Genomic DNA, 27,918 nt, shown 5'->3' with positions numbered 1-27,918 from the left:
TTTCCCTCTTGGAAATAGACTATTCTCTCACTAGACTCTAAGTATGGGAGGACTTTTTCATTTAAATGGAAATTACTGACATAAAAACAAGCTCCATGTGCTCTCCTTATATCCTACGACATCCCTAGTGGAAACTGATGACGTACCAGGTAGACACATGAATCCAAGTTGTAGGAATGACAGACGAAAAAAAGGACACTGATAAAGAGCATAGAGAATGCCTCCATCACACACACTGCATACCACTGGCCTGAATGATCTTTTCAAGTGGAGATCTTAAAGCTGAACTTTAAATGCTGACTCTAAGTGGAGCTGCCCATCAAGCTGACTTGGAAGTAATTCACCCACCGATGAGATTCCCTCGAGCGACGTGGAATTCGTTCTTGCCCGAGGAGATCCAGACGCCGCTGTTGTTGACGCCCAGCAGGCTCGGCTGGCACTGCAGCTGCTGGGACCAGAATGCTGTGCGGAGTCTGTCCGCCACCTTCTCCACGGGCACCTGGGCCGCTGTGGCCACCGAGTGCGTGGCGTGGATGATGGTCTGGAACAGGCTGCACTGGTCGAACACCACGTAGTCCGTGATGCTCACCTGGAGGGGGACGGGCAGGCGCCCTGCTCTCAGTGCGGTCACAAGCGCCTCCTGTATGATCGCGGCCTGAGAGTCAAGGCCCCGACCCCACCCGCGGGCGCGTGTGCTTGGGTGAGGACTGGGGACAGGTGTGGGGACAGCCCGGCTGCTGACTGCGATTACCTCCAAGGGGTTGATTCAGGGGGATGCCAACATCTGCCTTGTAGTTTACACACTTTTCTACCGCATGCACCTCTTACAAGCGTGTATCCCTTTTATGACTAAATATCACCCCATAAGTGATATTTATGCACCCCATAAGTCTTTTATTCTAAATCAGTGAGAGAGGATTATTTTGTTTTAAATTTCCAAAGAACAACCGGTACAATACTTAGAATCATAACATGGTTTTTAAAAGGGTAGTACAGGCAGAGTGATGGAGCGATTCATGACCTAACAGGGACGTAAACGTGTTAGTCATTCAGACATGTTCGACTCTGCAACCCCATGGACTGCAGCCCGCCAGACTCCTCCGTCACGGGATTCTTCAAGCAAGAACACTGGTGTGGGGGCTTCCCCAGTGGCTCAGTGGTAAAGAATCGGCCTCCCAACGCAGGAAGCGTGGCTTTGAGCCCTGATGCGGGAAGAACCCGCGTGCCTCAGAGCCAACTAGGCCCGTGCGCCACAACTCCCAAGCCCGTGCTCTAGAGTCCGGGAGCCGCGACTACTGAGGCCTGTGTACCGAGAGCCCGCGCTCCACAACAAGAGAAGCCACTGCAATGAGAAGCCTGCTCTCTGCAACGAGAGAAAAGCCAGTGCAGCAATGAAGACCCAGCACAACCAAAAAAGAAACTGGGGTGGGTAGCCACGCCTCTCCAAGGGATCTTTCCGACCCGGGGGTCAAACCCATCTCCTGCTCTGCAGGCAGATGCTTTACCATCTGAGGCACCAGGGAGGCCCTGACCTCACTGGCACTGTTGGTAACTATGCCGGAACAGCAGCACAGACTGGGCCTGTCCTGGACGTGCGGAGCACACCTGGGCTCAGGCTCCAGACACACTCCTTGCACTTTCCTGAAGGAGGCCTTGCCCCACCGTCTAAGGAAACCCCTCCTGGCTGGGCAGCTCCAGCTGCTGGACCGCTCTCTGACTGCGCGGCTTCCCCAGTCTGTCTGCCCTGGTGGATTTAATTACAGACAACGTCACGGCCCCACGCTTAGGACGGCCTCATGCAGGCCACACTCCCAGGTCACGCACAACAAAATGCTGAGTGACGTGAAATCACTCCTGACAGGGAATCTCACGTGTAATAAAAAAAAACAAATGCAACGGAAGCAGCTATAAAATCAGCACTGCACTCCGTGTGTATACACAGCCCTTCCTCACGGTGATGGAACTCGGGCTGACTGCGAGTTGCTGTTTGCACCGAGGTTCAAGCAAATGGTGTTTGTTAGCTGCAGAGCCTGTGGCCTCTTTCTTTCTTATGGGCAGAGCGCATGCCAGCTTGGCCGGGCAGACTCTGCCAGAGCCCACAGGAGGCCAGGCAGAGCCTGGGGACCACTGCCCTTCCTCGTGGGGTATGGCGCCAGGCCACACAGAAAGCCTGGGACACGTTCAGTCCCAGCACCAGGCCTGGACGATAAGTAGGATGCAAGTTAAAAAAAAAGAACAGAACAGTTTAATGGTCAAACATAACACTGACTCGAGCCCTACAGATCAATCAATCCTATAGTAACTAAAACAGCTCTGCTTTCAAATACCCTAGCGATGCCTCTGTCAAATTTCTCTGAAGATGATGTTCTGAATACCATGATAAAATGGTATCTAGCTTTCTTTAGGCTACTTAAACACAGAATTTAGTACGTGTATACACTGTGTGTGTGTGTAAAACCATGTAATACGGTTACAAATACACAGAGTATTTTTGAATAATTTGTATAACTTTTCAAATAGCACCTGACATATTAGAGGCAGAGAGCAAACACAACTTCCTTTTCCACATGCTCATCTGAAAGACCTAAACGCAGCCAAGGGAAGACCTGCCCTTGACGACGCTGGCCTGCGGGGCGGCGCCGGAGCCTGCGCGCCCCACGGCGTGAACGCCAGCACGGCTCCACCCACACGCTGGGGACTGCGGGGACACGCTTACGCTGACCGCCGCTAGAGGGGCAGAGAGAGCGTGATTCTACCACACTGTTTGTCAGTGTTCACTTTTCTGGGAAAATTCCCCTTTTCTTTGTTCGAATACCATTTATCTACAGGCCTTCTGTACAAGCAGAGATAGTGAGTTTTAATTGTGGGTTGGTTTTCTCACACCTATTATCTAATCTCTTTTCTTAGTACATTCTTTCAGAGATAAATATTAGTATTACCTAGGTCTTCAGATGGATGTCACCAGGTTTTATTTAGCGTGTAATATCAAATTTCTAAATAACACCAAAATTAAAAATAAATACAGCCTGCATATTTAGGCAAAAAGAACGTTTCAAGTTAATTTCTGTGATAAAAGCCCCGATATTCCTAATGCGCTCTAATGGTGACTCGGGGGTAAAGAATCTGCCTGCAATGCAGGAGATGTGGGTTTGATCCCTGGGTCAGGAAGATCCCCTGGAGAAGGAAATGGAAACCGACTCCAGTATTCTTGCCTGGAAAATTTCATGGAGTTCACAGGGTCGCAAAGAGTCAGGCACGATTGAGCACGCACAGCTCATCAAACAGTAAGAGTGAACACTGTTGGTTTAACCCAAGCTCTCCAAGCTCCTTGAGGAGAAGGGCCAGGCGCTAAGTGGGAGGCGCCCTGGCGTGGGCCCTGGGCTGAACACCTACTTGCCACCAGTGGCCGTCGTCTCCTTGGGGTTTCTTGGAAACGACCCCAGTCCGGAACCACAGGTTTCCTCGGATGTCCAGGGCCCACAGGCTCTGCTGGTCCCCGAGAGTTATACAGACGGGCTCCAAAGCCTGCCTCTCACTGGAAACGAGGACAAGAGTGTGGAGTCAGCACCCAGGTTCTTGGCCCCCCAGCGTGTCTGGGACGCTGACATCAAGTGTCGGGGGAGGGGGGGCTCGATGTGGGACAAGAGATGAGCCCCACCCGCACGTTCCAAGGAAGAAAGCTCGAGTTCAACGGCTGTGCAGTATGTGCCGTTCAGACGGGCAGTGGGACCTGAGGGACACCCTGCAGGCCCAGGACGGAGGGGAGCTCTCCTTAGAGAAGACAACCCAGGGAAGAAGCGCAGGCGTGTAGGGGATGCCAGACCTTCGTGCTCCATCGCCCCACCCCTGCCTCCACTGATTAAGTGAACAGAAACCCCCAGCGCCAGGCTGTGCGGGGCAGCAGCAGCCTGGCAGACCCGCCCTCTCGATGGACAACACCCTCCCTCTGCCATCTGGTGACGTCCGCGGCAGCTTCAGGGCTGAGCTGCGGTCCACCCAGCATGGCGCCTCCCTGACCTCTGCAGGGGGGCCGGGGCGCCCCCGTGAGGCAGGTCCCTGTCCGGCTCGGAACCATCTACACTAACAGGCGGTGGTTCCCCGAGACGGGAGCTCTGTGAGGCCAGGGCAGGAGAGACCTGTGAGCATGTGGGGCTCAAGGTCACAGATGAATGTTGGTCAAGGGCAGCAGCATTTTAAAAACTAAGGTCTGATCCAACATCCAGTCTGCCAGTGAGAGGGAGGCACAGAACGCCTTCAAGGTCAGGCTGCTGGCGTTGACTCTGACAATCCTGGAGGACACTGCGACCTTGGAAACCTTCAGGGAAGCAGCTCCGCCTGGGAGAGGCTCACACGGGTCCCTTGAGGGGCGTCAGGCTGACAGAGAGCAGACAGGGTGCAGAGAGGACAGGGACAGCGGCCGCCCTGCGCGCATACCTGACGATGTCGCACTTCCACTGCTCCCCCTCGGGGCAGAAGCTGCTCACCCCCTCCCGGTACAGGAGGGCTCGCTGCTCCGTTAGCGCCCATACCACGCTGTTGCGGGCGGTGACCTGGGACAGCGGGAACGGACAGTCGACCTTCACGGCTCTGGCGCAGGGGCGATCCACGCTGAGACCTGCCGGGGAGGGCAGAAAGCCCCCAGAGACACACCGTCAGGATTTCGCTCCCCATCCTCATCCTGTTGCTGGCTTATTTTTCTTTTTTGGTATTGTTATATCCTTTCCTTTCGTAGTCAGTATTCTCTCTTTTTAAGGTTTGGTCAACATAAGAGGGTTAAATTGTGCTTAAATATAACGTCCACCTGAAGTGTTTTTGGATGCTCTTTGGAAACTGGAATAACAACAACTCAGGACCCTCTAGTGTCCCCAGGTAGCTAAACAAGCTCTGAAAGAACACAAAGCCCAGTGGAGGAGAGCAGCCAGACCCGAGCCAGGAGGGCCCAGGCCCAGCGGAGCCGGCGCGCAGAGACGCCCTCCACGCCCAGTGGCCACGGCCCTGGAGACTCTGCAAGTCCCACCTAACGCGCTCCGAGGCCACGCCTCAGGGAGCTGGCAGAGCAGCTGCTGCTAACCCTGTCCCCGCCGCCTTGGCCTGCCGCTGGGCCTCTGCACTCCCTGACGTGCCCCTACTCATCACTAAAGTGCCCCTCGGTATCACAGTCCTTGGGCTGCATTTCCTTGGACTCAACGCGGTGGGAATCACCTACTGGACTTCTTACACCACTAATCCTCAGGCCAAACCCAGAGACTCTAACCTGGTAGCTCTGGATGGGTCTCAGTTGGGCTGAAATCACTGCCCAGGTGATTCCTAAGGCCCTCCTCACCCCCAGGCCAAAGCGCCCTCTTTCCCCAGCAGGAATGATATTCAGATGCCTCTGGAAGTTGGACGTGCCTGTCTTCCCAGCTATTTTTCACTTTCAAGGAAGCCACAGGAACAGGCTGGAGAGACTGGCGGGCACACAGGCCCGAAGCTGGCAGGGCTGCCCCTGGGCTGAGGCAGGAGCTGCTGTTAGGCTGGCACCCCCACTCCTGAGAGCGAGCCAGGTGCGAAGGGCTTCCAGTTCCAGAGCTGTCCCGGGCTGACCGTTCCCAACAGAGACGGAAAGATCCTCTCGGAGGCAGCAGTATTAAATGGTCAAAAGACTCATCTTTACGTAAATCCAACAGGGCCTCTTGACAACCGAAAAAGAGCTCCTGCCCTGTACTCATTTCCAGGTACTGCTAAATCATGTTGCTTTTGGAAACCCGTATCCCATTTTGCTGACAGTACATAAACAGTGACTCTCATTACAGTTTATTTTTAATAAACAAATCCCACTGAGTCTCTTCCAGTAGCTAAACGTTCCCCTCAGGGCAGTTTCCTACGACGAGATAAACTGCTATTTGGAGCAGATTATTTCTCGTTGTTTTTTCCTGACCCATGTGTAAATAAGGATACGGAAGCATGGCTTTGACCGGACTGAAAAATCTCAGCCATGAGTTAAAGCGAAAAATGATTCTAAGGTCATCTCTCCGTTACTCTTTCCTCTTCAGATTTGATACCACAGGAAAAGGGACATGCAATGGTTAGCCCTATAAGATTCTAAATAATTTTATTAATTCCTGCCATAAATATGTCCTGGGCTGAAAGTGAGTGAATAGCCGAAAGCTGCTAATAGATCCCAATGGCAAATGTTTTAACTTATGTTAAATGTTGGCATTTAATGTTAAATTTATGGCAAATGTTCCAGAAATGTTTTAACTTAGATTTGCGTCTAGCCCCTCCGTCACCGCCTCTAAGCACATCGCCACCAAAGTGCAGTCACCCCGGGGCAGCCACCTGTCTGCAGGTACAGGTCCCCGTTGGTCCTGATGATCCAGGCCGTGTCGTCACTCAGGGCCACAAACACCGCCTGGGGCAGAGCTTCATACCAGTGGCGTTTCCCCTTGATGGTCACTTTTCCACACGCAAAGGCTCGGTTAGACTTCTGTTCAATCTTCCAAAGAAGGGCGCCTGTGGAAATAAAAATTCTATTCATGGGCCAATGAACGCCGAGAATTCTTACGCGCTAAACTCGCTTCTGGGTGCTGCGGGCAAGCGATTTCTCCAACATGCCCCCTTTGCTGCTACGCCAACCGGGGAAGGGCAGTGCTGAGGCGTGAGCCCCCGGGCCCTGGGCCCCCCTCAGCCGCCTCCTCATGTGTGGGAGGGGATCGCTGGCACCATGCAGGCCGTCAGGAGGGGAGCCTGCCTCAAGGACACAGCACACAGGGCGGGCGTCACGGGCCCACACCGCGTGGGAGAGGAGCGGCGCCACTGGCGTGCCGGGTGAGGATGCGGATGGCCGTCCTGAGGCACGGTGAGTGTCCCAAGAAAGAGAACACCCGACGGGACTCCAAGGGGCAGGGTGAGCTCTGGGCCGGCCAAGGGGACACGGTGCAGGAAAAGGACGCGTCTGACCTGGGCTGTCCCCTTCTCCACTTAGAGAAGGCTTCTACTAGACAGAAGACAGGGAGGGCAGGAGGGAAGGCAGACAGGAAGCCTGTCTGTGGAGACCGAGGCAAGGTGTCAGAAACCATCAGTGTCACCGAGAGCGCACAGGCTGGACAGAGGGTCCGGCGTGAGGCGCGGGCGGAGGAGAGCCCACCCTGGTCGGGGCCCTGCAGGACGGCTCAGCCAGAGCACCAGCCTGGTGGAGACAGAGCTCCCACTGGAGCGGTGAGGGACTGAATGGTGTGGAGACACAAAGTAATTCACAGGATCAGCAAAGAACCGAAGTTTATAACTGGCTGGGGAGATGAACCCAAAGGTAAATGAGAGGGAAAGCGTTAGACTGCACAATTACATAAAGCCAGCTAATGGAACAGATTATCTTAGTCCCCAAGGAAAAATATTTTTCAAACAAGCAAAAGATAGAACAAAACAACCCTGAACAAACTAGGATTTTACATGGTGACAAAGGCCAGGAGAGTTGGAGGGAGTCTCTAACAGAAGCCACAGGCTCAGTTTTGTCTGCCTTCCTTTCTGATGTTCTAACAAACCAGCTATAACCAGGCAAATACACATACATACTTTTGTTCTACCCCCCTCCCTAAATAGGTAGAGCAGTCAACATTATGACAAACACGAGTTTCTGTACAGATGGGGGCAGGGGTAGACCCTCACCCAGGAAGTGTCTGTCCCAGCCCACTGACAACGGCCTGATCACGGCTTAAAGAACTGAACGCATTTTCTTTTCACAGCCAGGAGTAGCTTGTTCACCCAAAGATGTGTATAGCTCATTAAAAAACAATTTCTAAGAAAGAAACCAAATATTTCAAATTTATGCAACACATCCATGGGCCCATCTTCATTAGTTCAGTTGCTTTAAAGCAACACTAAGAAACAGAAACACATTTATTCTTATGAGAAGTGTGTACGTTAGTATTTCTTTAAAAAATACCCTCAAAATTCAAGCTATTTGTATAACTTAACAAGAGTATGTTCATGTGTTACCACTGCAATTAATAAAAAAACTAAAAACTAAACTGCATTTACACAATTTCCAGTGATGTCAAATGAAGCAGTCCATGTTTTCAGTCCATGTTTGAGGGCAGAAAAGCCCTCAAACCTGCAGGAAAGGCCAGGTCTGCTCAGACAGAGTGCTCAGGCGGCTGCGTGGGGTGGGGAGGGGGCCGGGCGCAGGGAGCCAGGGGCGAACCTGAGGGCGAGACTGCCACCTGCTGGACGGCATCTTCAAACTTCTGCCAGCGCAGCCCAGCGCCCGGCAACGCGCTGCAGAACAGGCCACCTTTGTAGTCCAGGCACCAGAGGTACTTCTCAGAGACCGCCAAGCTGAGGATGCCATGGCCAGGCCCGGAGTAGCCCATCCAGCTTTCTGCAAACTGACAAGGACAGAGTCTGCTGAGTCGGCAACAGAAGACACAGTTGCACGTGCCCCACACTTGGCAATACGAAAAGTGAGCCAGCATTAAAGTCGTGGAGCTGAAAGGGCTGTGTACGTGTGACTGTGTGTGTGTGTCTGTGAAAGGCCCTCTGAGCAGCCATGCGGAGACCAGCCCCGCTGTCTCTGGACCAGCTCTAACAGAAACACTGTGAGATGGGAGCTGCTGTCCCCTGCAAAGACCCCACAACATCCCTGGATAAACACTTTCTCGTAGATACTATAACCTCTTCCCTAACCCAGGGCTCACATTATTATTCTACAGGTATGCCTCACTTCACATTTGTATGCAAATGGTTTTTTGAACATCTAATCATTACAGGAGAAATGGCACTACCACTACCTTTGCTTTCTCATGATACTGTTTTAAAGTCCTGTTGCAGCCACCAAACGGGCGGTCCACCCTGTGGTTGACGGACATCTGGCCAGGACACTGCCTGACTGGATTTTGGAGACTACGGTTTAGCTGCTAGGAGTCTTTCAAAAGGCAAAGCTAAATAAAGTGTGTACTTTAAGAGCTTTCTAAAACTGCAAAAGAAACGCATGTTATCTGCACAATCACCCACACAAGGACATTCACTGCTTTGCAGAGCATGATGCCCAACGCTTCTCAGCTGCCCCTGCTCCCCAGGGCACGCCTTATCTACCCCCTGGAAACCCACCAAAATGCGGCTTTCCAGGTGGCTGAGTTGGGTGAAGGCAGGTGAGGTCCTCACAGTGCCAGGGCCCTCTCACCGAGGACTTTCTAAAGTTCTGCCCAAGAAGCCCAACCGCACAGGCCAGAGCTGCCTGGCTAATGCCGGGTCCGGTGGGGCCCTGTCGCCACCCCCTCCCCGCCCTACACTCATCACCAGCGCCGGAGTCCTGCTCAGCTGGGAGGATCTGCAGACCGCCTGGCTCCTCCCTGACTCTGACACCCAGGACTGCCCGTCACAGGCACTGCAGCGTCCCAGCGCCAGACACAGACCTTGGCAGCTGCAGGCATTCAAGAAAGGGTGAACACACAGAAAACTGAGGGAAAGGGCACTTTGTCCTAAACCAAGTAAGCAGGACAGACAGCACCCAAGTCTGAGAAAGGGGGCCCTGGGGCCACTGTGGCCCCACTTGCTGCATGACCCGATAAAGCCCACGACGTGTCTGAGTCTCCACTTCCTCCTGTGAAATGGGAGCACCTAGCTCGTGGGTTTTGTTTTCAGAGAAGTAAACAAGCTGAACTTGTAAAGTGTGGAACGTGGCCCCTGGCCCGCGTGAGTGCTGCCCCAACGCGGTGCCTTGGCGGGACAGAGGTTCCAGAGGCGTCTGGGGAAGGCTGTAAGTTCACCCGCACAGGCCACGCCTCACAGCCACACAGCAAGAAGAGTTACAATACACAGCCCTGAAACCAAACACGTCTAATGATAATTACTGGCTGGGCTTCCCTGTAAAGAATCCGCCTGCCAGTGCAGGAGACATGGGTTTGATCCCATGTCCAAGGAACAACTAAGCCCACGCGGCACAACTACTGAGCCTGTGCCCTGGAGCCCGGGGACCCAGACTACTGCCGCTCTCGCGCCTGGAGCCCAGGGCCGTCCGTGCCCGGCCGCCTCGGGTCCTGCAGGGAGAAGCTCCCTTCTACGTCCGTCACGCCTTGGCACCGACGCTGAGTCACAGACGTGTGCCTGAGGAGAGGCGGGCGGGGAGTCCCGCCTCCGGCCTGCTCCACGCCTCCTCCTCCACGAGGGGCCAGGCCTCTGCCCACTGGGTTCCTCCTGGAGTGGCCCCAGGCCAACCCAACTGCTCCCCGGGCGATGAGCTGCAGGTGCCCACGCGGGGCCGGCCCTCCCGGGTCAGAAGCGACGGCGAGAGGCCGCTCCTGTCGGTTACTGGTTGGGGAACGACAGGTCAGCAGGAGGCCAGGCCATTTCAGATGCCCGTGCGGGAAGGCCCCTCAAGCCTGGGCCTCCCGACACCTGGCTCCCAGGGTGACAGTGGGAGCCTCACTTCTTCCCGGGGTCTGCTGCCCGAGACTTCCCTTAGGGAGCCCTGTACCTGATCAGCCTTGAGCAGCCCAGGGTCGTCCGCGCCCAGCTGCCTCAGGTCCTGCAGGGAGCGGCCCCCTCCCAGCTCTGTGACACTCGTCTCCGAGGACGAAGAGGGCAGCCCGTGGCCATAGATGTCCTCCTCGTCGCTGGAGGTCAGCACCTGGTCCCGTGGGGGCTGCTCCTCACCGGCTGCTGAGGCCGAGGCCCAGGGAGGCGGTTGGCCTCCCCCGCCCAGGTCACGCTCGGAAGTGACAACCGCCATCTGGCCCGTGTCAGCGTCAGGAGCAGCGTGCCGGGGACTCAGGCTGAGGTGGTGGGGGGCTCCCACGTGCGTCAGGAAGCCCTGCTCTTCGGGAGGCTCCTCAGCTCTGCCTTTGTCAGCCGTGGCCCCCGGAAGCTGCTGCTCTGCATTGGGGGCCCAGCTGAGGTGGGAAGGCACCGGCGCAGAGTCCAGGATGCAGGCTTCTGAGAAAGCGCCCGGGGGGCCGTCAGGCTGCACAGCCCCGTCCCCTCGGGCCTCCGCCGCGCCGCCCGGCCCACCGTCTGCGGGACAGGGCTCCTCCTCCAGCTCCACAATGTCCTCAGAGCCCTCCACATGCTCCGGCGGGCGCCAGGAGGAGCTCACCGCCCCAGCGGGCGGCTCTGTCCCGCCCTCGCCGTCGCCCAAGGGGATTTCAGCTCTCCCGTCACCGCCTTGGTTCAGCAGGTCAGGGGCAGGCAGGGGCACCTCCAGGACACTGAATGCCTCGGGGTCGCTATACTCCGGCAGCACACCAGCAGCCTCCCCGCTGAGACTGCTCTCCTGGTCAGGAGACCCTGTGCTGGACCGGTCCATGACGCTGCCCAAGCTGGAGTCCACGGATGGCAGGTCCATGCTCACGGACTGGGGGCTGTCCCCAGGACACTCACAGCCGGGGGTCGACTCAAGGGAGCTGGGGCCCGTGGTGCTGCTCCCGCCTTCTACTTGAAACAAGAACGGTTAAGATTAGGTAGGACCCCACACAAGTGGCAAGACGCGAACTAAAAAACAAAACTTGGCTTAAGAAAAAAGCATCTTAAATGAAGGAGCTGTAATTGGTGACGAATAACTCTCTCAAGTACAAACTATCCCAACTCAGGGATGTTTTCAATGGATGCGAATACTGTACGCATGATGGGCTGAGGCTTCTGTCAATGAATGGTAACTACGCAAGAACAAAGGGACAAAGGGGTCACAAAACAGTTTTTTAAAGTTATTAAGATATTAAGGCATCTGGTAACATTTTCCTTCAATACTGCAGCGATCTTTAGTAGAGAGGCTCAGTCGGTACCAAGGAGTAATAAGTTAAGAAAATTCCATGTCAAATCCCATATCCAGGACTTCCCTGTGGCAGTGGTTAAGAATCCACCTACCAAAGCAGGGGATGTGGGTTTGATTCCTGGTCCGGGAAGATCCCACGTGCCACCGGGCAACTAAGCCCATGAGCCACAATGACCGAAGGCCAAGCTCTGGAGCCTGCGAGCCGTGACGAGAAGCCCCTGCAAGAAGCAGCCCGTGCAGCACAACCCCCACTCACTCCCACTGGAAAGCCTGGGTGCAGCAACAAAAACCCAGTGCAGCCAAATAATTAATTCTAAAAAAAATCCCGTATCTGGGGACTTCCCAGGCAATTTAGTGGTTAGGACTCTGCAAGTTCACTGCCAAGGGCTTGGGTTCATCTCTTGGTTGGGGAACTAAGATCTCACAAGCACCACAGCACGACCAAAAAAAAAAATCCCGTATCTGACAACATACCCAAAACTAAACATTAACTGATGCATCTGAAGATTTCCATAGCTTTCCTTCCAAGTTCACCACTCTCTGCTCTAATAGATAATATACATGAATAAACCAAATTTTTAACTAAAGTATTGAAAAGTATAATACCCAGACCTGTAAGCAGGGCTGGTGAGCTGCATCACTGTTCACCGCTTTGTGTTAAATAACGGATAAAGATTTCACAGTGAAACTCCTCTGAGGAGGACAGACATCGCTGCCTGTGCCCTCAGCACCCCCCCGCCCCCTCCCAAGTCTGGTGAGAGGCCCCTCGAGGAGGGAGGAGGCCCCTCTCGCTCTGCTGCGGACGGTACCTGTCTTCTTCGTCCTCTTCTTCTTTTTCACTCTGAGAGGCTTCACCACGAGCTCCTGGTCGAAGTCCTCCGAGCTGATCACACTGAACCTCTTCGAGGTGAGCGGGCCGCCCCTGCCCAGCTCGGGGGCTGTCTGAGGCCCGGAGCCACTGTCCGTGGAGTTGAGCGAGCTGCTCCTGCTCCTGGGCTCGCTGGCCACGGAGCTGGCCACTGAAGAGCCTCGGAGCCTCGTCTCTGAAGGCGTGGCCGCCGGCAGCTTCTCTGCACGCGGCCCATGGACTTGCTCTGAGCACGCTGATGTCTCCAGACCATCCCGCACTGGTAAAGAAGCTGGTTTAACTGTGGTTATTGGAGGGAAAGATGATGTGCTCTTATTATTAAAGGTAAAAGCATGTGTCCTAGGTGACAGACTTCAATGTTCAGAAACCTCATGCATCGACCCCACAGGCTGGCTCAGAGCATCAGATGGAAATTACTCGGGTGGGTGCTGAGCTCCCCTTCCTACTCACCCAATCCCCCACCCTCCAGACCCATAGAAACAATTCCAGCAAATGTGAGACCCTGACTGAAAGTAGGTGACTTTCAAGAAAAGTATCATAAACCGTTTTTTAGGAATCAAAGGACACCCTCTGAATAACTCTTTAGATAAAGTTACAATCACTTAATGAAAATAAAAGTGGTAAGTTTTCTACATTATAAACTTTAATTACATACATTTTATAACAAAGTTTTGTAACAAATACATTTTATAACAAATACAAACCTATTGATGCTAGTCCTTCAGGCCTGCTTGAAATTCGTATAATGTTCCTGTCTCCCTTTAAGAAAAATATTTCATTTTCTGTGCAGGAAACAGACACAATATCACCTGATCCTTCCAAACCAGCAATTGTAGCCTGTCCAGAAAAAGAAAATCACAAAACCAGGCAATAGTAATAGCCCAAACTGTACAAGCATGTGTTGGAATCCAAAGAAGTCAAACAGCTGCTGTGTGCTAGCATGACTTTCTGAAACTTGGCGTGATTCAACCTAAAGTGAGGTAAAACCCAACAGATGGTGGCTGAGTACCCGTCCGGACATTTCCGGGACTGAGAGCAGTCGTTCCCTGCCCGCCCTGCCGCAGGCGCACCCACTGGCCAGCCCGGACCCTGGCCCTGGCCGGCTGCCCTCTCCGCCGGCCCCCGTCACGCTCCTGCGCCCACCCCGCCACAGGTGCACCCACTGGCCAGCCCGGAACCTGGCCCTGGCCCTCCTGACGCCATGCCGTCCACTCGGATTCTCTCCCTGGCCCTGCTCACTGGGACTTCCAACTCGATTCAGACACCCCTCCTGGGCAAGTGTCCCTGACAAGCGGGCCCTCCTCAGCAACGCCCAGGACTCTCAGAGCTCACAGCCCTTTACACAAAGCCCCGCCCAGCCCGGCCCTCCTGGGCTGGCAGGGCTAGGGCGCACACCGTGTGGATTCCCGCGGCAGAGGCCGGGCAGGTGCTGCGAGTCGCAATTGTGAATGAATGAGGAGGGGGACAGGACTCCCCCAACGCCATCGGAAAGCCGACAGCACCCCAAACACAGGACAACCCTGAGCCCTCACTGACTGAAAAACATTCTTGCTGCTCACTCAACAGCAAACAGGAGACCAGCTCAACGCAGAAGGGAAAATGGATCTAAGTCCTTTGCTGATCCCTAACTAATCCTGGCAGCGTCTGAAAGCTCCCAACCGCGCTGTCACGTTCAGACTGTGAGTGACCCACCTCTCTGGCTCCACTTCTCCACCTACAAAATGAAGTTAATTATACCTACTGGGGAAAGCTTTGGGTAAGTGTTCAGAAGAGAGAAACTGATGTACAATTATAGAATCCCTTGACCCCACCAACTAGTAAGTACACGTTACGTTCAAACAGTACCCAAAGAAAAAAGAAAAGCTGTGTTCTCTAGACCTGGGGAAGAATACAAAAATGTCTTTCAAAACACTCCTTAAGAAGAGAAACTCAGGGCTAAAAGGCACCTTGGCGATTCCCCAAGCCACCGTGCTCCATGTCGCAACAAAGGCTTAGTGCAACTACAAATAAATAAAATTTTAAAACAAAGAATACACTGAAACTGAACAGTTTCTTTTTTAAAAAAAAAATTCCTGAAGCAATCTCTATTGGCAATAATCTCATCACCCTACTTTAAACAGAAATTGTTTCCAACCATGATTTGATAATGCTGGAAAGCTGTCCAAACACATCATCAAGTAAAGTGGGGAAAATGGCAGAACGAAGTGGCTCCACTTGGGAGGAGAGACAAGAGCACAAGAGGGAGAAAGAAGCCCAGAGGCTCAGCCGCACCCTGGGGAGCCTCGGGGACGGGGCCCCGTCTCACTCTTGGTTGTGTTTGAGGTTTGATCTCCTTTCATTACGCTCACGGTAGTGTGGAAGCCATAAAACACGTGATCCAAAGAAATTATAAAGAACAAATTTACTTTTCTGCTTAAATAAAATACACACACACACTCTCTTAGCAGGGGACAGGACTACGAATATTTAAACCAAATATTTTTTCAAATCTACAAAAACAACCAAACCTTCACCTGGTTTCTGTGAGTAGCTCACGGGGAAAGGCAACGCGTAGGACCCACACTGCCCCTCCCTCTGAGAAGGGGGGAAGCAGAGGTCTACACACACCCTCCTGCCTCTAGACCCCAAGCCGCGCTACATCACTTGGCTCACCTGGTTGACGGTGTCCAGAAGGTAAATACTGTATTCATTCCAACTCAACACCCAACCTTCTTGGAAGAAACACGACACGAGCCCCAAGTGCTTCTCAGGTGAGCTGCACCCTCCCCGAGAGGCAGAGTCCAGGCGTGGATAAAGCTCGAAAGGCTTGACTCCTCCGGCGAAGACGTCTTTTAAGATAAACGTGGCCTGGACAGTCCCGTGGATGTCAGCCTTCCACAGCCGGAGCCCAGGCCGGGATGCGTACAAAGTTAGATCGCTTTGCTTACAGAGTCCTGGTATAAAGCAGGCACCAAATTTCCCAGTGCTGAGATGACAAGGGAAAAAGGAGGGAAAAAAGAAAGAGACATGGACTGATTCAAAGTGCTGTCAACCCCTCATTTTAAGTCTAACAAGAATTTTTGCACTAAGCCAGAACAAGACTGATTCTTTCTCGAACCCTTTTCTACTGTGTGTGTTTTGGTCACGTGAACCACCAGTCCACCCCTGAGCCCACAGAGGACACAGCCTCTGCCTGCACCCCCTACAGCACCCCCAGAAGTGTGCACCCCGCAGAGCACGCATCCCAGTTACACACCCCGCGCTGGTGTACTCCTAACCACAGCCCCATGAGGCTGGAGTCAGGACTCCTGTCCTAGAGAAGAGGACGTGGAGGCAGGACGAGAGAGGCCCAGGGCCGAGCAGCCTCCCTGCTCTCAAAGTCTGCTCCTTCCGACGCTTGCTGCTGTGTTCAGTCCAGCACCCCAGGGAATGCGCTTCAGGCCCAGAACTGGGGCAGCCCTTTCAGAATTTCTCTTAAACCCACAATCTCCATTCTGATCCTCAGGCATGGTGTGTTTTTTGTTTTCCTATGTTTAGTACCATGAAATATCTAAAACAAATAAATAACAATATATACACCCAGGAACCTGCCCCTCAACTTTGGAAATAAAGTCAACAGCCATTATCATTGATGTTCTCCTGCTCCAAAGGAGCTTCTGCCCCTCCGGGCCCCAGGTGTGAGTCCTACACTGAATTCTGTGTTTATTACTCCCTTGCTTCTATCAAAAGTTTAACCACATACCTACGTACTCCTAAACACTACATACTTTGGTATAGACATACTTGTGTCTGTCATTTGTACTACAAAGTACCATGCTACTTGTAGTCTTTTGCAACTTGCTTTTAACCTAATAATTCTGAGATTTTATCCTTGTTGACAAAAGCGCTGCGGCTCATTCATTTTCACTACTATACGGGACTCCATGATTTATTCACCCTCAGGTTGATGGGTATTTGAATTATTTCCACTTTTTCATTTTGAATCGTGCTCACCATGAGCATGTCTGCACATACCCTCCTAGTACACAGGTCTGAGAGTTTGTCATGGACATTTCAGAGTGGACTGCTGGACTGTCGCGTGACTGCCGTGTTGCTGATTAAGAGCAGATTCAGGTCAGGAAGACAATTTCAAACTTTTCTCAATGTGTTTACACCAGCCCCCACTCCCATCAGCAACCTGGGAGTTCTTGCTGCTCCACATCTCTGCCGAACCCCTGTGTCTCCCAGGGTTCAAAGAGCAAGAGTTCAGTTTAACCCTAAGTCCTCTGATTCTCTGTACTTCCCTGATTCTAAACGGCAGAAGGAATTGTGGCTTGCTTTTTAATACTTACTTGGCCGCGCCAGGCTTTAGCTGCAGCATGCGGGATCTCTGATCTCCATTCAAACTCTTATTTGTGTCGCGCAGGATCTAGTTCCCTGACCAAGGGCTGAACCCAGGCCCCCTTCGTCGGGAGTGCAGTCTCAGCCACTGGACCACAGGGAAGCCCCACAGCCCCGACAGTCCCTCCATGCTGTGGACATCAGCTTCCTAATCTGTAAACCAGGGATAACTCCCACCTCAAAGGCTGACATGAGACTGAATGACAAACCAAGACAATAAGCAATGCCGGTGACATGGTAGGCCCCCCAAACGCTCACCTGCCTCGACCTCCACCTTTCCCGTCGCGTTCCTGTGGGTGCCGGGCCCCACCTCAGCCTGCACAGCAGCCCTGGACTCCCAGGGCGGCATCCCAGCGCCCCGGGACATCCCACGCAGGCCAACTTAGCTGGGTGCTTCTCTGCGGTTCAGCATCTCACTGCATTCCTCTGGACAGGGTCCAAGGAGGACACGATATCAATTCAACTCTGAAGTGAAGATCGTCAGACTAACCTGACACCATGGGTCATTCTGGCAACTCCACGGTCGGCACCGATTACTGCCTTTGGTGATTTGTTCTGGAAAGGTTCTCCAACAGAGATGCCCACAGGAGTTCCAGCAGGGCAGCCTATAACCTCTTTCTCCTGCCTTTCCTGTCAATTTCTATTTGGTGATCCAATTTCCAAATCTAAGTATTTTCCTTCTACTAGAAGTCCTCTTAAAAATCTGCCACTTCAAGTGGCATGACTAAAGCCTTCATTTTAACCAATGTTTAGCGAGCTCCCACACCATGTGAGAAGCAGTGGTGCAGGCAACGTGAAAGATGCAGGAGGAAGGTCTCGGCCCCGGCGTGTAACACACTGCAGCCGACGTGTGTCAGAGACGCGCCACCTCCGCGGCTCCAAGAGCTGCTCGAGGCCTCTAGACTAAGGGGACACGCTTTGCCTGGGGCGTGGAAGGCTAGACCTTGGACATTGAGCAGACCATGACCCTCTGGGGAAGGACAAGCTGAGCACGGCAGGCGGGGGCTCTGCTCCAAGGAGCCGCTGAAACGTATTGGCAGCAGGCTGGGAGAAGGTGGTGAGCCAGGACTAACTGGCTACATACCGCCCAGGGCAAACTGCCCTCCACCCCAGATTGGCCGCCACCCACACACAGGGTGACTCCCCAGCACTGGCTGATGTCATTCTGAATCGGACACAAAAACTCCAACTTTTAAGGTCAAAGCTCTGCAGGATTCTAAAATCATAAATCAACCTAATTTCTCAACTTTGGTGTGGCTGTTTTCTAGATATATCAAGGATGACTTTAAAAAATATCTTCATTTCCTTTATGAGACACACCAACATGAAAGAAGTGTTTCTAGTTATCAAATTCTAACCATAAATCAGATCTTCTAATTTATGTACAATAACACTGAGCAAGACAGAGAGCCGGAAACAAGATGACAAGTCACAGCCTGGACGGCAGACAGCCGGATGCCCAAAGGCACCAGAGGGCAGAGAGCGAGCTGCCCCAGGGCCAACGTGGTTGGGCGGGGCCCAGGCTCCACACCCACCCGGCCCCAGGACGGCCTGCTGCCAGAAACGGAGGAGAAGCGGACGGCTGTGCGCTGCAGTCTTCTGGGAGACACAAACGCGCTGTTCTGTTCAATCTGAGGGGGTTCACGGGCTGGATCACCCACCGCAGCTGGCCCTGGGCCCGGCTTCCCCGCTGACAGGACAACCTCCACCGCCCTCGGGCCAAGCTGGGCCCGCCGCAGCCCTCCCGGGCTCAGGGCCATGACCTGCACCACCGGGTCTCCCCGCAGGCAGGCCCACGTGCCCACCCAGCGTGCGGCCTGTGCCCCACGGAGGTGGGACTTTTTGGCCAAGCCACATGGCGTGTAGAATCTTAGTTCTCTGGCCAGGCATTGAACCCGCACCCCTTGCAGTGGAAGAGCGGAGTCCTAACCACTAGACCCCCAGGGAAGCCCCCACAAGGGAGGTGTGCCTGGCCACCACGCTGCCAGAGTCGGAGGTCCAGCTGGGCGCCTGGCTCGGGGCCAGTGACACTCACACATCAGTGAGCTCCCAGGCCCCAGAGCTCCAAATGCCGTCTAGAGGCCCTCGAGGGCGCTGCCGCGGCCACCTGCGGGACTGAGCACATGCATGCCCCCACCCGCCACCCCAGCCTGGCCCCGGAGGAAGACCACGCCCTGTCCGCAGTGACGCTCTACCCACTGCCCGGACCACCGCCTCCGACGGCTCTCCTGCTCCCACAACCCAGAGCCAGCCAAGCCATCGGCTCTGCCTTCCAAGCATCCCTGCCACCCTGCCCTGGTGTGAGCCTGACTCTCACCTCGGCCACCCGGGACCCTGTCGGTCTCCATGGCGGCCGCCCTCACCCCGTCCACAGGGTGGTGAGAGTCGAGACAGCTTGTGACTCTCACGGCGCTGGAGGAACACAGCCCCAAGTGGGGCCAGGAAGCCTATGGATGCTCTGCGCCCCCACAACTGGCCTGCGCCCCTCTGTGGGGTCCTCCTGGCTCCCCCCGGCCTCTCCCAGGAATCGGTTCAGACCCCACCGCACAGGAGGGTGGGGACACGACTGCCTACGCAAAACAACGAGGCAGACATCCTTGAAGCTCCACCCATTTGTTACTTCTGCTGAACATTCTAGAACCTGATTATTTAACGTCAGTCTGCCCCACAGGAACGTGAGCTCCTGAAGACCAGAGCTCTTGTCCCCCTTGCTCAGAGCGGTCTTCCCCAGACTGCGAAGGGCACCGGGCAGAGCAAACACCCAGGAAGGACCCTCCAGGGCTGAATGGGAAACACGCTCCCAAGGTGACCTCATCCAGGTCAGGGGCTCAGTGTCACCTGCGTCTGATCGCCTCATCTTCACTTCTGGCCGAGCCCCCTCTCCTGAGCTGCCGACCTGCACACGTTACTCCCAGTGGGGATTCCGGCTTAGCCACCTAACAGGCCTCTCGAACACAACACGCCCAAGAGAGAATCCAGACGTCCAGACCTTAACCCAGGGCTTCTGTCTAAGTTAAAGGGCTTCTCTTTCCATCCAGCTACTTTAGCCAAGGGCACAGAAATCCTTCCTTACTCTGTTCTCCCCTTGCCCCCTATACCGAATTCATCCCCAAATCACCCATCCCTCCCCCTCCCACCCCTCTTCATGCCGGGGGCCCAGGTGGATTCCACGTCGCGCCCAGGACTCCGATAGCCACTGCCTCGATGTGCAGAACCAGGCGCACTCAGGCTGCCCTCCTCCTGCCTAAAGCCCCCTGGCTTCCCGTCCTGCCTGGAGTAACTCAGGGGCAAGGACTAGCTTGGGTCTTCCTTTTCAGCACCCGCCTGCCCTTCACAGCCGCCCCAGTTCCCCTCTGGCTCTTCGAACATTCCAGGCCCGGGCCCAGTGTAGGACCTTGGCACCTGCTGCTCCTGAGACCGGAAGGTTCTTTGCACGCTGGAGGCTTCAGCCCAGGATCTCTTCCCCAGAGGCCTCCACTGGCTGCCCGCGCCCACCCAACCCTTCACCCAGATGCTGCCTCCGAGCACTGCCCACGCCGAGACCGGCATCTCCGAGGGCAGAGGCTGGCTCCCCGCTGAGCCCCGGGTGCCGCCCGGTGGGATGCCTGGTCACCGAAGCCACAGCTCCAGGAGGCAGTCGTCGTTGGGGTCCTTTTCTAATCACGACCTAACAGCACATGACAGAGACAAGCTGTCAGGACACAGGTTAGAAGTGTTTCTGTTCACTCTGCGGTCCCCCACGTCTCTGACACAGTTCTCTAAGAGAAAGGGGACTCACTTAGCTGTTTCTGCATCTGAGACGGTGCCCAGCAAGTGTGCCCAAACACCTGGCCACACAGACCCACCAGGAGAGGGTCACGTGAAGGTGCTGAGGCGTCACGCAGGCGGTGAGAAGGGAAAGACTGTGGGCACACGATCCGTGGGAAGGTAATTGGTTTCCAAGTCTCTCTCTTTGCACGCCACCTTCCTTCCAAAAAGACAAAACGCAGCAAGACACCGACAGAGAAGCCAGGACAAGACGTGGTGGGGAGAGCGGGGCCCTGGCAGAGGGAGAGGCCAGCCAAGTCTGCAGGGCCACCAAGCCTGAGCGGCGGGTCCTGCTGGGCTTCCCAGGAGCCAAAAGGGAGACGATCGCTGTATGAAGACCAACTGTCAATGGAATCAAGGGGGTGTTCAACGCAGAAAGGCAAAGCCAAAGGGGAGATGTGACCATGTGAACAGCCATGGGCTGCTCTGCCAAGCAGAAGAAGGAATGAACTTGCACTGTGTTCCTGCAAAGCCCAGGACACAGCATAACGGACGCTGAGAGGACCAGAGGCTGGCACCACCAGCCCCGCGCTCATCCACCCACCCCACTCCCTCCCAGCTCCCGTGCCCCCCTGCCGTCCCCCACCCCCTTCCTCTGCAGACAGCAGTGTTCCTTCCCCTGGCGCTCCTCCAGCTCCAGCCGCCAGGGATGGGGCTGGACCGACCCTGCTGCAGCTGTTCTTCTACCAGGAGCAGGTCAGGAAGGGGTCCTCTCTCAGCCAGGAGCTCTGACCCCTTCCAGGCCTGGCCCCCCTTCTTCAGGACACCCCACCCCGGGTTACAGCCCACATCCTGGCCACACCCCTCACTAGGCTCCACGGCAGGGGACACAGCCAGTAGCACTGAGGCCACCTGCGTCCACAGTGGCGTGGTTCATGGAGGGAGCGAGGCGGGAATGCCCACCCGACCCTGACCTCTGAGCCGCGCTGTGCAGGCAGCGGCCTGCAAGGAGCAAACGCCCGCATGAGCTGTGGCCGGGGGCTGGGGGCCCACCTGGAGCGCCGGCCCACACGCCGTGGCCCCAGCTCGGCTCACCTTCTCCGCGGCTGTGCCCCGACCTGCCGCACGGAGCGCTCCTCAGTGTGGAACAGCAGGCTCCGCTGCAGCGTGGAGACCAGCAGCACCTTCTGGCTGTAGTCCAGCTGCACGATGGAGGCCGGCTCCTCCAGCATCAGGTGTGAGCGGCAGACGCCCTGCGGAGAGAGGCGCGTGAGGCTCGCGGGGCCGGCTCCAGGGACGCCCCACCTGCCAGGGTTGGCCAGGCCCTCCTGTGTCTGCATTCCGGCCACTGTCTGCCTTAGATGAAGGCGCGCATTCTCTCGGGTTCAGTGTCAGCCCACCGCGATGATACTACCCGGAGAAGCCCTCGCTGGTGAGAAAACTGTCAGGGTCACCAGCTGTGTCAGGCCACAGCAAGGTTAGCAAGAAACACTTGACACTCTGTATGATTTTGGAAAACGCTCTCAGTACATGCGTCACTCTGCACCTCCCTGTTCGCTGCACCAGGGCAGGCAAGGCACGAGCGGGTAAGCCAGAGGATGTGAGGAGCCACGGGAGCCGCGGGCATCCTTCATTCCCAGAAGCAAGGCAGACCCGCTTCACTCTCTACCGGCTGATGCAACAGCGACGACAATGATGCAAGGCAACACACCTCAACTCGCTGCTCCCGAGTTCCTCAGATGGGGCTTATATAGGTCACTGCGCGTGCGCAGTGCTACAAACGATCTCAGCTGTTACACAACCGTGAATTTACAACTCGTGGGGTGAGTGCAAGAGGCCATGGCCACCGCCATCCTGGCTAATTTGCTCTTTCCCTACAACATGGTTCCAAGAAGGAAGAATCCATAAAGATCTAAGTGGAAATATGTTGCACCATGTATACTGTTTATTCCAACAGAACACAATGGGACTTTCTAAAAAATTACTGTAACAACCATCAAAATTCATATCACAACCTCCTCCACAGAGTTCAAAGTAATTCTGGGGACATTACATCCTGGCCCACTGAAAGGGTCAGAAGAGACAGGTTAGAAAGAAATGAAATGGTATTAAGTATGTTAAAGAGCGAAGTAGAGCTCTGCACGGAACTCTGCTGTTGATACAAGTGACGTGTCTTTGCGTTAGTATCTGCTCTGTAAGTCACTCTTCTCCGAAAGCCTGCTTCTTTAATTGCTTAGGAAACACTGATGCAATGTCGTAGACCTTTGTGGGGGAAAAGGGAGTAGCCATCAGATTTACTGGTAAGATTTACATACAGTAAAAGTCACCCTTTTTAGATATATGATTCTATGAATGTCGACAAAAGCATACGTGTGTAACCACCAGCATGACTGAGACGGGGGAATTACCATTACCTCCACTGTCATGGACATTAAGCCAGAGTTCCTTCCCATCTTTACTTACACAGGCTGCAGTTTTTTAACTTTCGACTTAGCTTGTAATGGAATTAAACTCATTGTATTGTACTGTGCAAAGGGCTTCCCTTGTGGCTCAGCTGGTAAAGAATCCACCTGCAATTCAGGAGACCTGGGTTCGCTCCCTGGGTTGGGAAGATACCCTAGAGGAGGGAAAGGCTACCACTTCAGTATTCTGGCCTGGAGAATTCCATGGACTGTACAGTCCACGGGTCACAAAGAGTCAGACAGGACCAAGCGACTTTCACTGTGCAAAACCATACATCTTTTCTGCAAATCTCGTCAAACACCTGTGCTTTAAAAAGATGATCGGAACCTCAATAAAGCTGGGAACAAATGGCCAGGATGCCAAGATGTGAGGAAATAAACAAGATGGCACCAGTCAGGCTCTCAGCCCCTGTTCTGTAAACAATGACTGTGCAGTTGCCCGACAGCTGAGACTGCTCAAGGCGCTGTGCATGTGCGTCACACGCTACTCGCCTGGCCGCAGGCTACTTTTGTTCCGGTTAAGTATAAACAAGCTTCACCTGGAAAAGCCCTGAAGGACTGTGTGCGGTTATGTTGTCTGCTGTGTCAGCTAGGCGAGAATAAAGTGTCTGCAGTTCCTACGGCTCCCCACATCTGCTTCCAGCCTCTCAGCCCGCGCCGTGCCTACCATGGGTTCAGGGAACAGTGCTCACAGTGAGACACAGCGAGACAATCGGTGCTGGGAGTGGGGTCAGCGCTACACAGGACAGTGCTCTCTGCGTGCGACTTTTCCCTCCATTTCCTGACGTGCATGAGCAGTGTTCCCATGGTGCAACCCTCACTGTGGGAGCGACAGCAGGAAAGTGCAAACACGGGATCCCGGAAAACCTTAATAAAATGTTTTCTGGAGAGCAGCAGTTCTCAAAGTGTGGCCCACGGTCCCCGAGGGTCCCCTAGGACCTCTCGAAGTCAAAGTCATTTTCATCATAATGTGAGGTTTTATCTGCCTTCTTCACGGAGCAGTGGTTCATACTGTTGGTGGATAGAGCTCCTGAAAGATCGGGGTGGGGGGGACCCCAAGGCAAGCAGGGCACCGAACTCCAGGAGCTGTCATGGTGCCCTCAGCCACTGGGCATGTGCAGCAAAAACGTGAATTTCACTTCAGAAGGCCTACTATGCAGGAAAATGACAATCCCAACAAATCTTGACCTTGGGGACACCTGTCTTTGTATTCTGTGATGAAACCAGGCCTGCACACGGCTCTCCGGTTGAAGCTGAAGTCCTGTGGCTCTTTTGAGGAGCAGCACTTGGACAACTGTACGAGCTGGGAGCTGAACTTTTTCCCCCCACAAAATACATTTTTACTTGAAATACTAGAATTATTCAAAGTTGGGTATTTGGCAGGCATTTTCTCAGAAGGAATAAAGCATATCTGTCACTTCAAGGAAAATAAGTGAGGGTATTTGTTGCTGATAATAAGACTTAATCTTCAAATTCACAAGTGAAGATCAGAATCTGAAAACCTGTACCCACTTTTGTGAACCTGACATTCCCAACAGCTCAAGACCTTTTTCATCAGAATGATGGAGACATTAACAAAGGTGCTATTTTTGCTTTATATCATAAAATTAAATGTATCAACATTTGGAAGATCTGCATCACTCGGTATATCAATATTTCCCAAGTGACCAACACACAAACTTACAGAATTACAAAATCACACAAAATGAGTCAAGAAGTCCTGTGAAGTGCAAGACAGACCAATGGATTTCATTGTAACAGAGCAACAAAAATTCCTCCACATGTTTTCAGATTCCATGTTGTAACCAACCTTTAAAGAAACTACCATTAGTCAATTTGGGGATGTGATTAAAGAAGAACATGATACAATTCTCTGGAAGGGCTAGTAAAACACTCCTATTTCCCACCACATGTCTGTGTGAGGCCAAATTTTCTTGACAGAGTCCAACCAAAGCGAAGCACTGTGACAAACCGAGCGCAGAACCCAGCGGTCTTCCACTGAGGCGGAGCAGACATAAAGAGATGAGCAAAACGTAAAGCGATGCTGCTCTTCAAAGCAGTGGTAGTTTTTTGGGTTTTTTTTCTGTCACACTGCAAGGTATGTGGGATCTTAGTTTCCCAACCAGGGATCAAACCCAGGCCTCCAGCATGGAAGCGAGGAGTCCTAAACACTGGACCACCTGGCAAGTCCCATGTTCCATGTTTTGTTTTTGGCCTCACCTTGCAGTTTGTGGGATTTTCCGTCCAGGGATTGAATCCAGGTCCTCGGTATTGAGAGCTCGGAGTCCTAACCACTGAACACTAAGGAATTCTCAGTAGTATTTATTTTCACAAAAACATACAAAAACTTAACCCATACAAACACAACCTCTCTGGAGTGCTCTTCTTCAGAGGTATAGTGTAAAGGGGTCCTGGGACCAAAAAGTTTGAGAACTACTGCGACAGAATATTCATGATAGACAGGTCAGTCTCAGATTAGAGGGACTCAGAGCTACCCAGCTAGTAATCGGTGAATTTCTGGACGCGCTAGGAATAATGGCTACAAATAAGAAGACGAAAGGACCATACCACCAAGGAGTGCATCCCAGCTGGGCAGACGTCTGGCAAAACAAAGTCCAGGCAGGCTTAAAGCCCCCACACAACAGAGGCAGGCCCTCGGTTTGAAGCCGAGCTCTGCTGGGCATGACCTGGTGCCTGGACCCCAGGGAGCCTGGGTTTCTTATCTACTGACTAAAGATCAGAATGTGAGGCTTAGGGCTCTGTCCAGAGGCTTAAAGAGCAAATACAGGGTTGGAGCTGGCTCCCTGCTGCCACCAAACCTCCTCCTCCTCCACCATTCTCCCACAACCAAAGTTGGGCTGGGGTGAGTTCACCATCCACTCCGACCGCTGTCCACAGAGTGGACCAAGACTGCCGCCTCCCGTATCAGTATACAAAGGAGGTTGCAGCCATCAGTCACAGGGCTGTCCTCTCCCCACCCCAGGGCGCACCCTCAGGGAACTCAGGGTGGATACACAGGCTACCCTGCATCAAGCCATCAGCCACTGCGGGCTGCCCTCAACAGGTGGCTGAAGGGGTACAGGATGGAAAAGCACGGGACAATGGCCCTAGACAGGTAAGGTGCAAACAAAAGAATGTGATTTCAGTGAGCCCAGACTCTTGCATCTTCCCACATATAGAAAAGTGCTAAATTCATTAACTTGAGATTTATTTCTTCTTTAATTAGCACACTTCTTGATGTTCAACAATCAGGTTTGTTTTTTCAAAGCTCCTATAGATCCTGGTTCCTTCCCCACCTCTTTGAAAGGATCCCTCAGAGTTATCTGAAACTGTCTCCCAGGCTTAAGTCCTCAGGAAGTCCACCGAATAAAAAAAAATTCTCAACTTTTAGATTGTGTTTTTTTTTTAGTTGACAACAGTCGTGACTTTGAAATGTTTCATACCCTCCTCTACAAACCGTCAAGGAATAAGGCTCGGTAGTGGCTTCTTTTCCAAGTGGTAGCAACAGACAACAGGAGAATGAGAAAAGTGTTTGTTTGGGTAGAAAGAAAGGCCGATTCTTAACACACGGCAGTAGAAGCTTACAAAGCGTCAGGAAAGCCCTGGAAAGAAAGTGTTACAAACAACAGCTGAGAGCAAAAGGACAGCAGGCAGCTTCCTGGTGGCCCAGAGGTTAGGATTCCAGGCTCTCACTCACGAGGCCTGGGTTCAGTCCCTGGTTGGGGGACTGAGGTCCCACAGCTGACCAGCACAGCCAGAAAAAATGGGACAAGGTTCAAGAATACAAGTTGACCAGCTATAATTTCTCCAAGTGTCAGACCAGCAATACTTCCGAAAATGATTTACCTGATCTAGATCCAGAGAAGAATAGACGATTTTCCCTTTATCATCTCCAGAGAACAGTTTCATCCCATTGGGGCTCCAAGCCAGAGCTGTTATGCTATTTTTGTGAATGCCAGTGACGTCAAACCTCCGAAGCTATGAATAAATGATAAAAATACACACAAGAAGAAGAAAAGGAGAGACACTGTGAGATAGAGCTGTGTGGACAAGGTGATATGCAATCCCTCCTGTCTGGTGGAGGAACTGCTGTTCCCAAGCTGCTTTCCATGCAAAACCTTGCACAAGGACCCGTCTGTCTATTCACCTTGAAAACTGACAGGGAGGCGCCAGGGACCACTAAGCAACTTAAATTACCCATGTGCGCTTTTCACCAAGTGTCCGACCAGCAACAAAATGCTATCTGACTATGAAGAGCACAGAGTCAGGCTTTTCTGAGCAAATACTTTCTCAGCAGACGGGGACTTCTCATTTTAAAGGATGTGAGGAACTTGCCAAGAAATTAAGAAATGCTAAAATGGTTGGCACTTACCTGTTTATTTCTCCCTGGCAACGAGGATACAAGCTGAAAAACTGCAACCCTCCCAGAGGCCGTGCCTGCAGCCACCAGGTCATCGAAGCAGCTCAGCAGCTTCACCACCGTGATGGACTCGGTTTTCCCCTGAAAGAGCAAACATCTAAAATCAAATGGGCCTGTCACTGGGTCAGCTTCCAAACTGTGAAACAGTACCTATGTGAAATGGAAAACCTCACCACATAGCAGCCTATACATATTCCTGATGGAAAATGTATATAGCTCAGAAAGATAATTATATATCTTTTTCTTTCCAGGTTTTTTATTTTTGAAATAACAAAGTGTGAACCACTGAGCTCTTCTCAAGAGAATTCTAAGGAGCTTG

General features: G+C 53.2%; 1 protein-coding gene across 6 annotated transcripts in view; it reads right to left on the bottom strand.

Annotated features, from left to right (window-relative positions):
• The window catches only part of TECPR2 (tectonin beta-propeller repeat containing 2), a 102,874-nt gene that overhangs the window by 43,229 nt on the left and 31,727 nt on the right, over window positions 1-27,918 (bottom strand). For 4 of the 6 annotated variants that reach the window (XR_010659200.1, XM_065906929.1, XM_065906932.1 and 1 more), the window contains exons 3-14: window positions 27,552-27,680; window positions 27,026-27,157; window positions 21,813-21,970; window positions 15,264-15,576; window positions 13,316-13,448; window positions 12,553-12,891; window positions 10,451-11,406; window positions 8,180-8,363; window positions 6,319-6,492; window positions 4,435-4,615; window positions 3,394-3,535; window positions 349-589 (exon numbers count right to left, since the gene is read on the bottom strand). Coding sequence is in view for 5 of the 6 variants with exons in the window: in XM_065906929.1 (XP_065763001.1) it covers window positions 349-589; window positions 3,394-3,535; window positions 4,435-4,615; window positions 6,319-6,492; window positions 8,180-8,363; window positions 10,451-11,406; window positions 12,553-12,891; window positions 13,316-13,448; window positions 15,264-15,576; window positions 21,813-21,970; window positions 27,026-27,157; window positions 27,552-27,680 (3,082 nt within the window). In the remaining variant the exon portion in view is untranslated. Of the gene's footprint in view, window positions 1-348; window positions 590-3,393; window positions 3,536-4,434; window positions 4,616-6,318; window positions 6,493-8,179; window positions 8,364-10,450; window positions 11,407-12,552; window positions 12,892-13,315; window positions 13,449-15,263; window positions 15,577-16,921; window positions 17,124-17,228; window positions 19,090-21,812; window positions 21,971-27,025; window positions 27,158-27,551; window positions 27,681-27,918 lie in introns of those variants that run through there. The other 2 variants (XM_065906930.1, XM_065906933.1) reach the window with 2 other exon arrangements.

The sequence above is a fragment of the Muntiacus reevesi genome, chromosome 15 (genome assembly GCF_963930625.1).
Source record: "Muntiacus reevesi chromosome 15, mMunRee1.1, whole genome shotgun sequence".
In the NCBI taxonomy this organism is placed as follows: Eukaryota; Metazoa; Chordata; class Mammalia; order Artiodactyla; family Cervidae; genus Muntiacus; species Muntiacus reevesi.
Note: the sequence above shows the minus strand (reverse complement) of the source record. Positions and strands in the feature narration are given on the sequence as shown.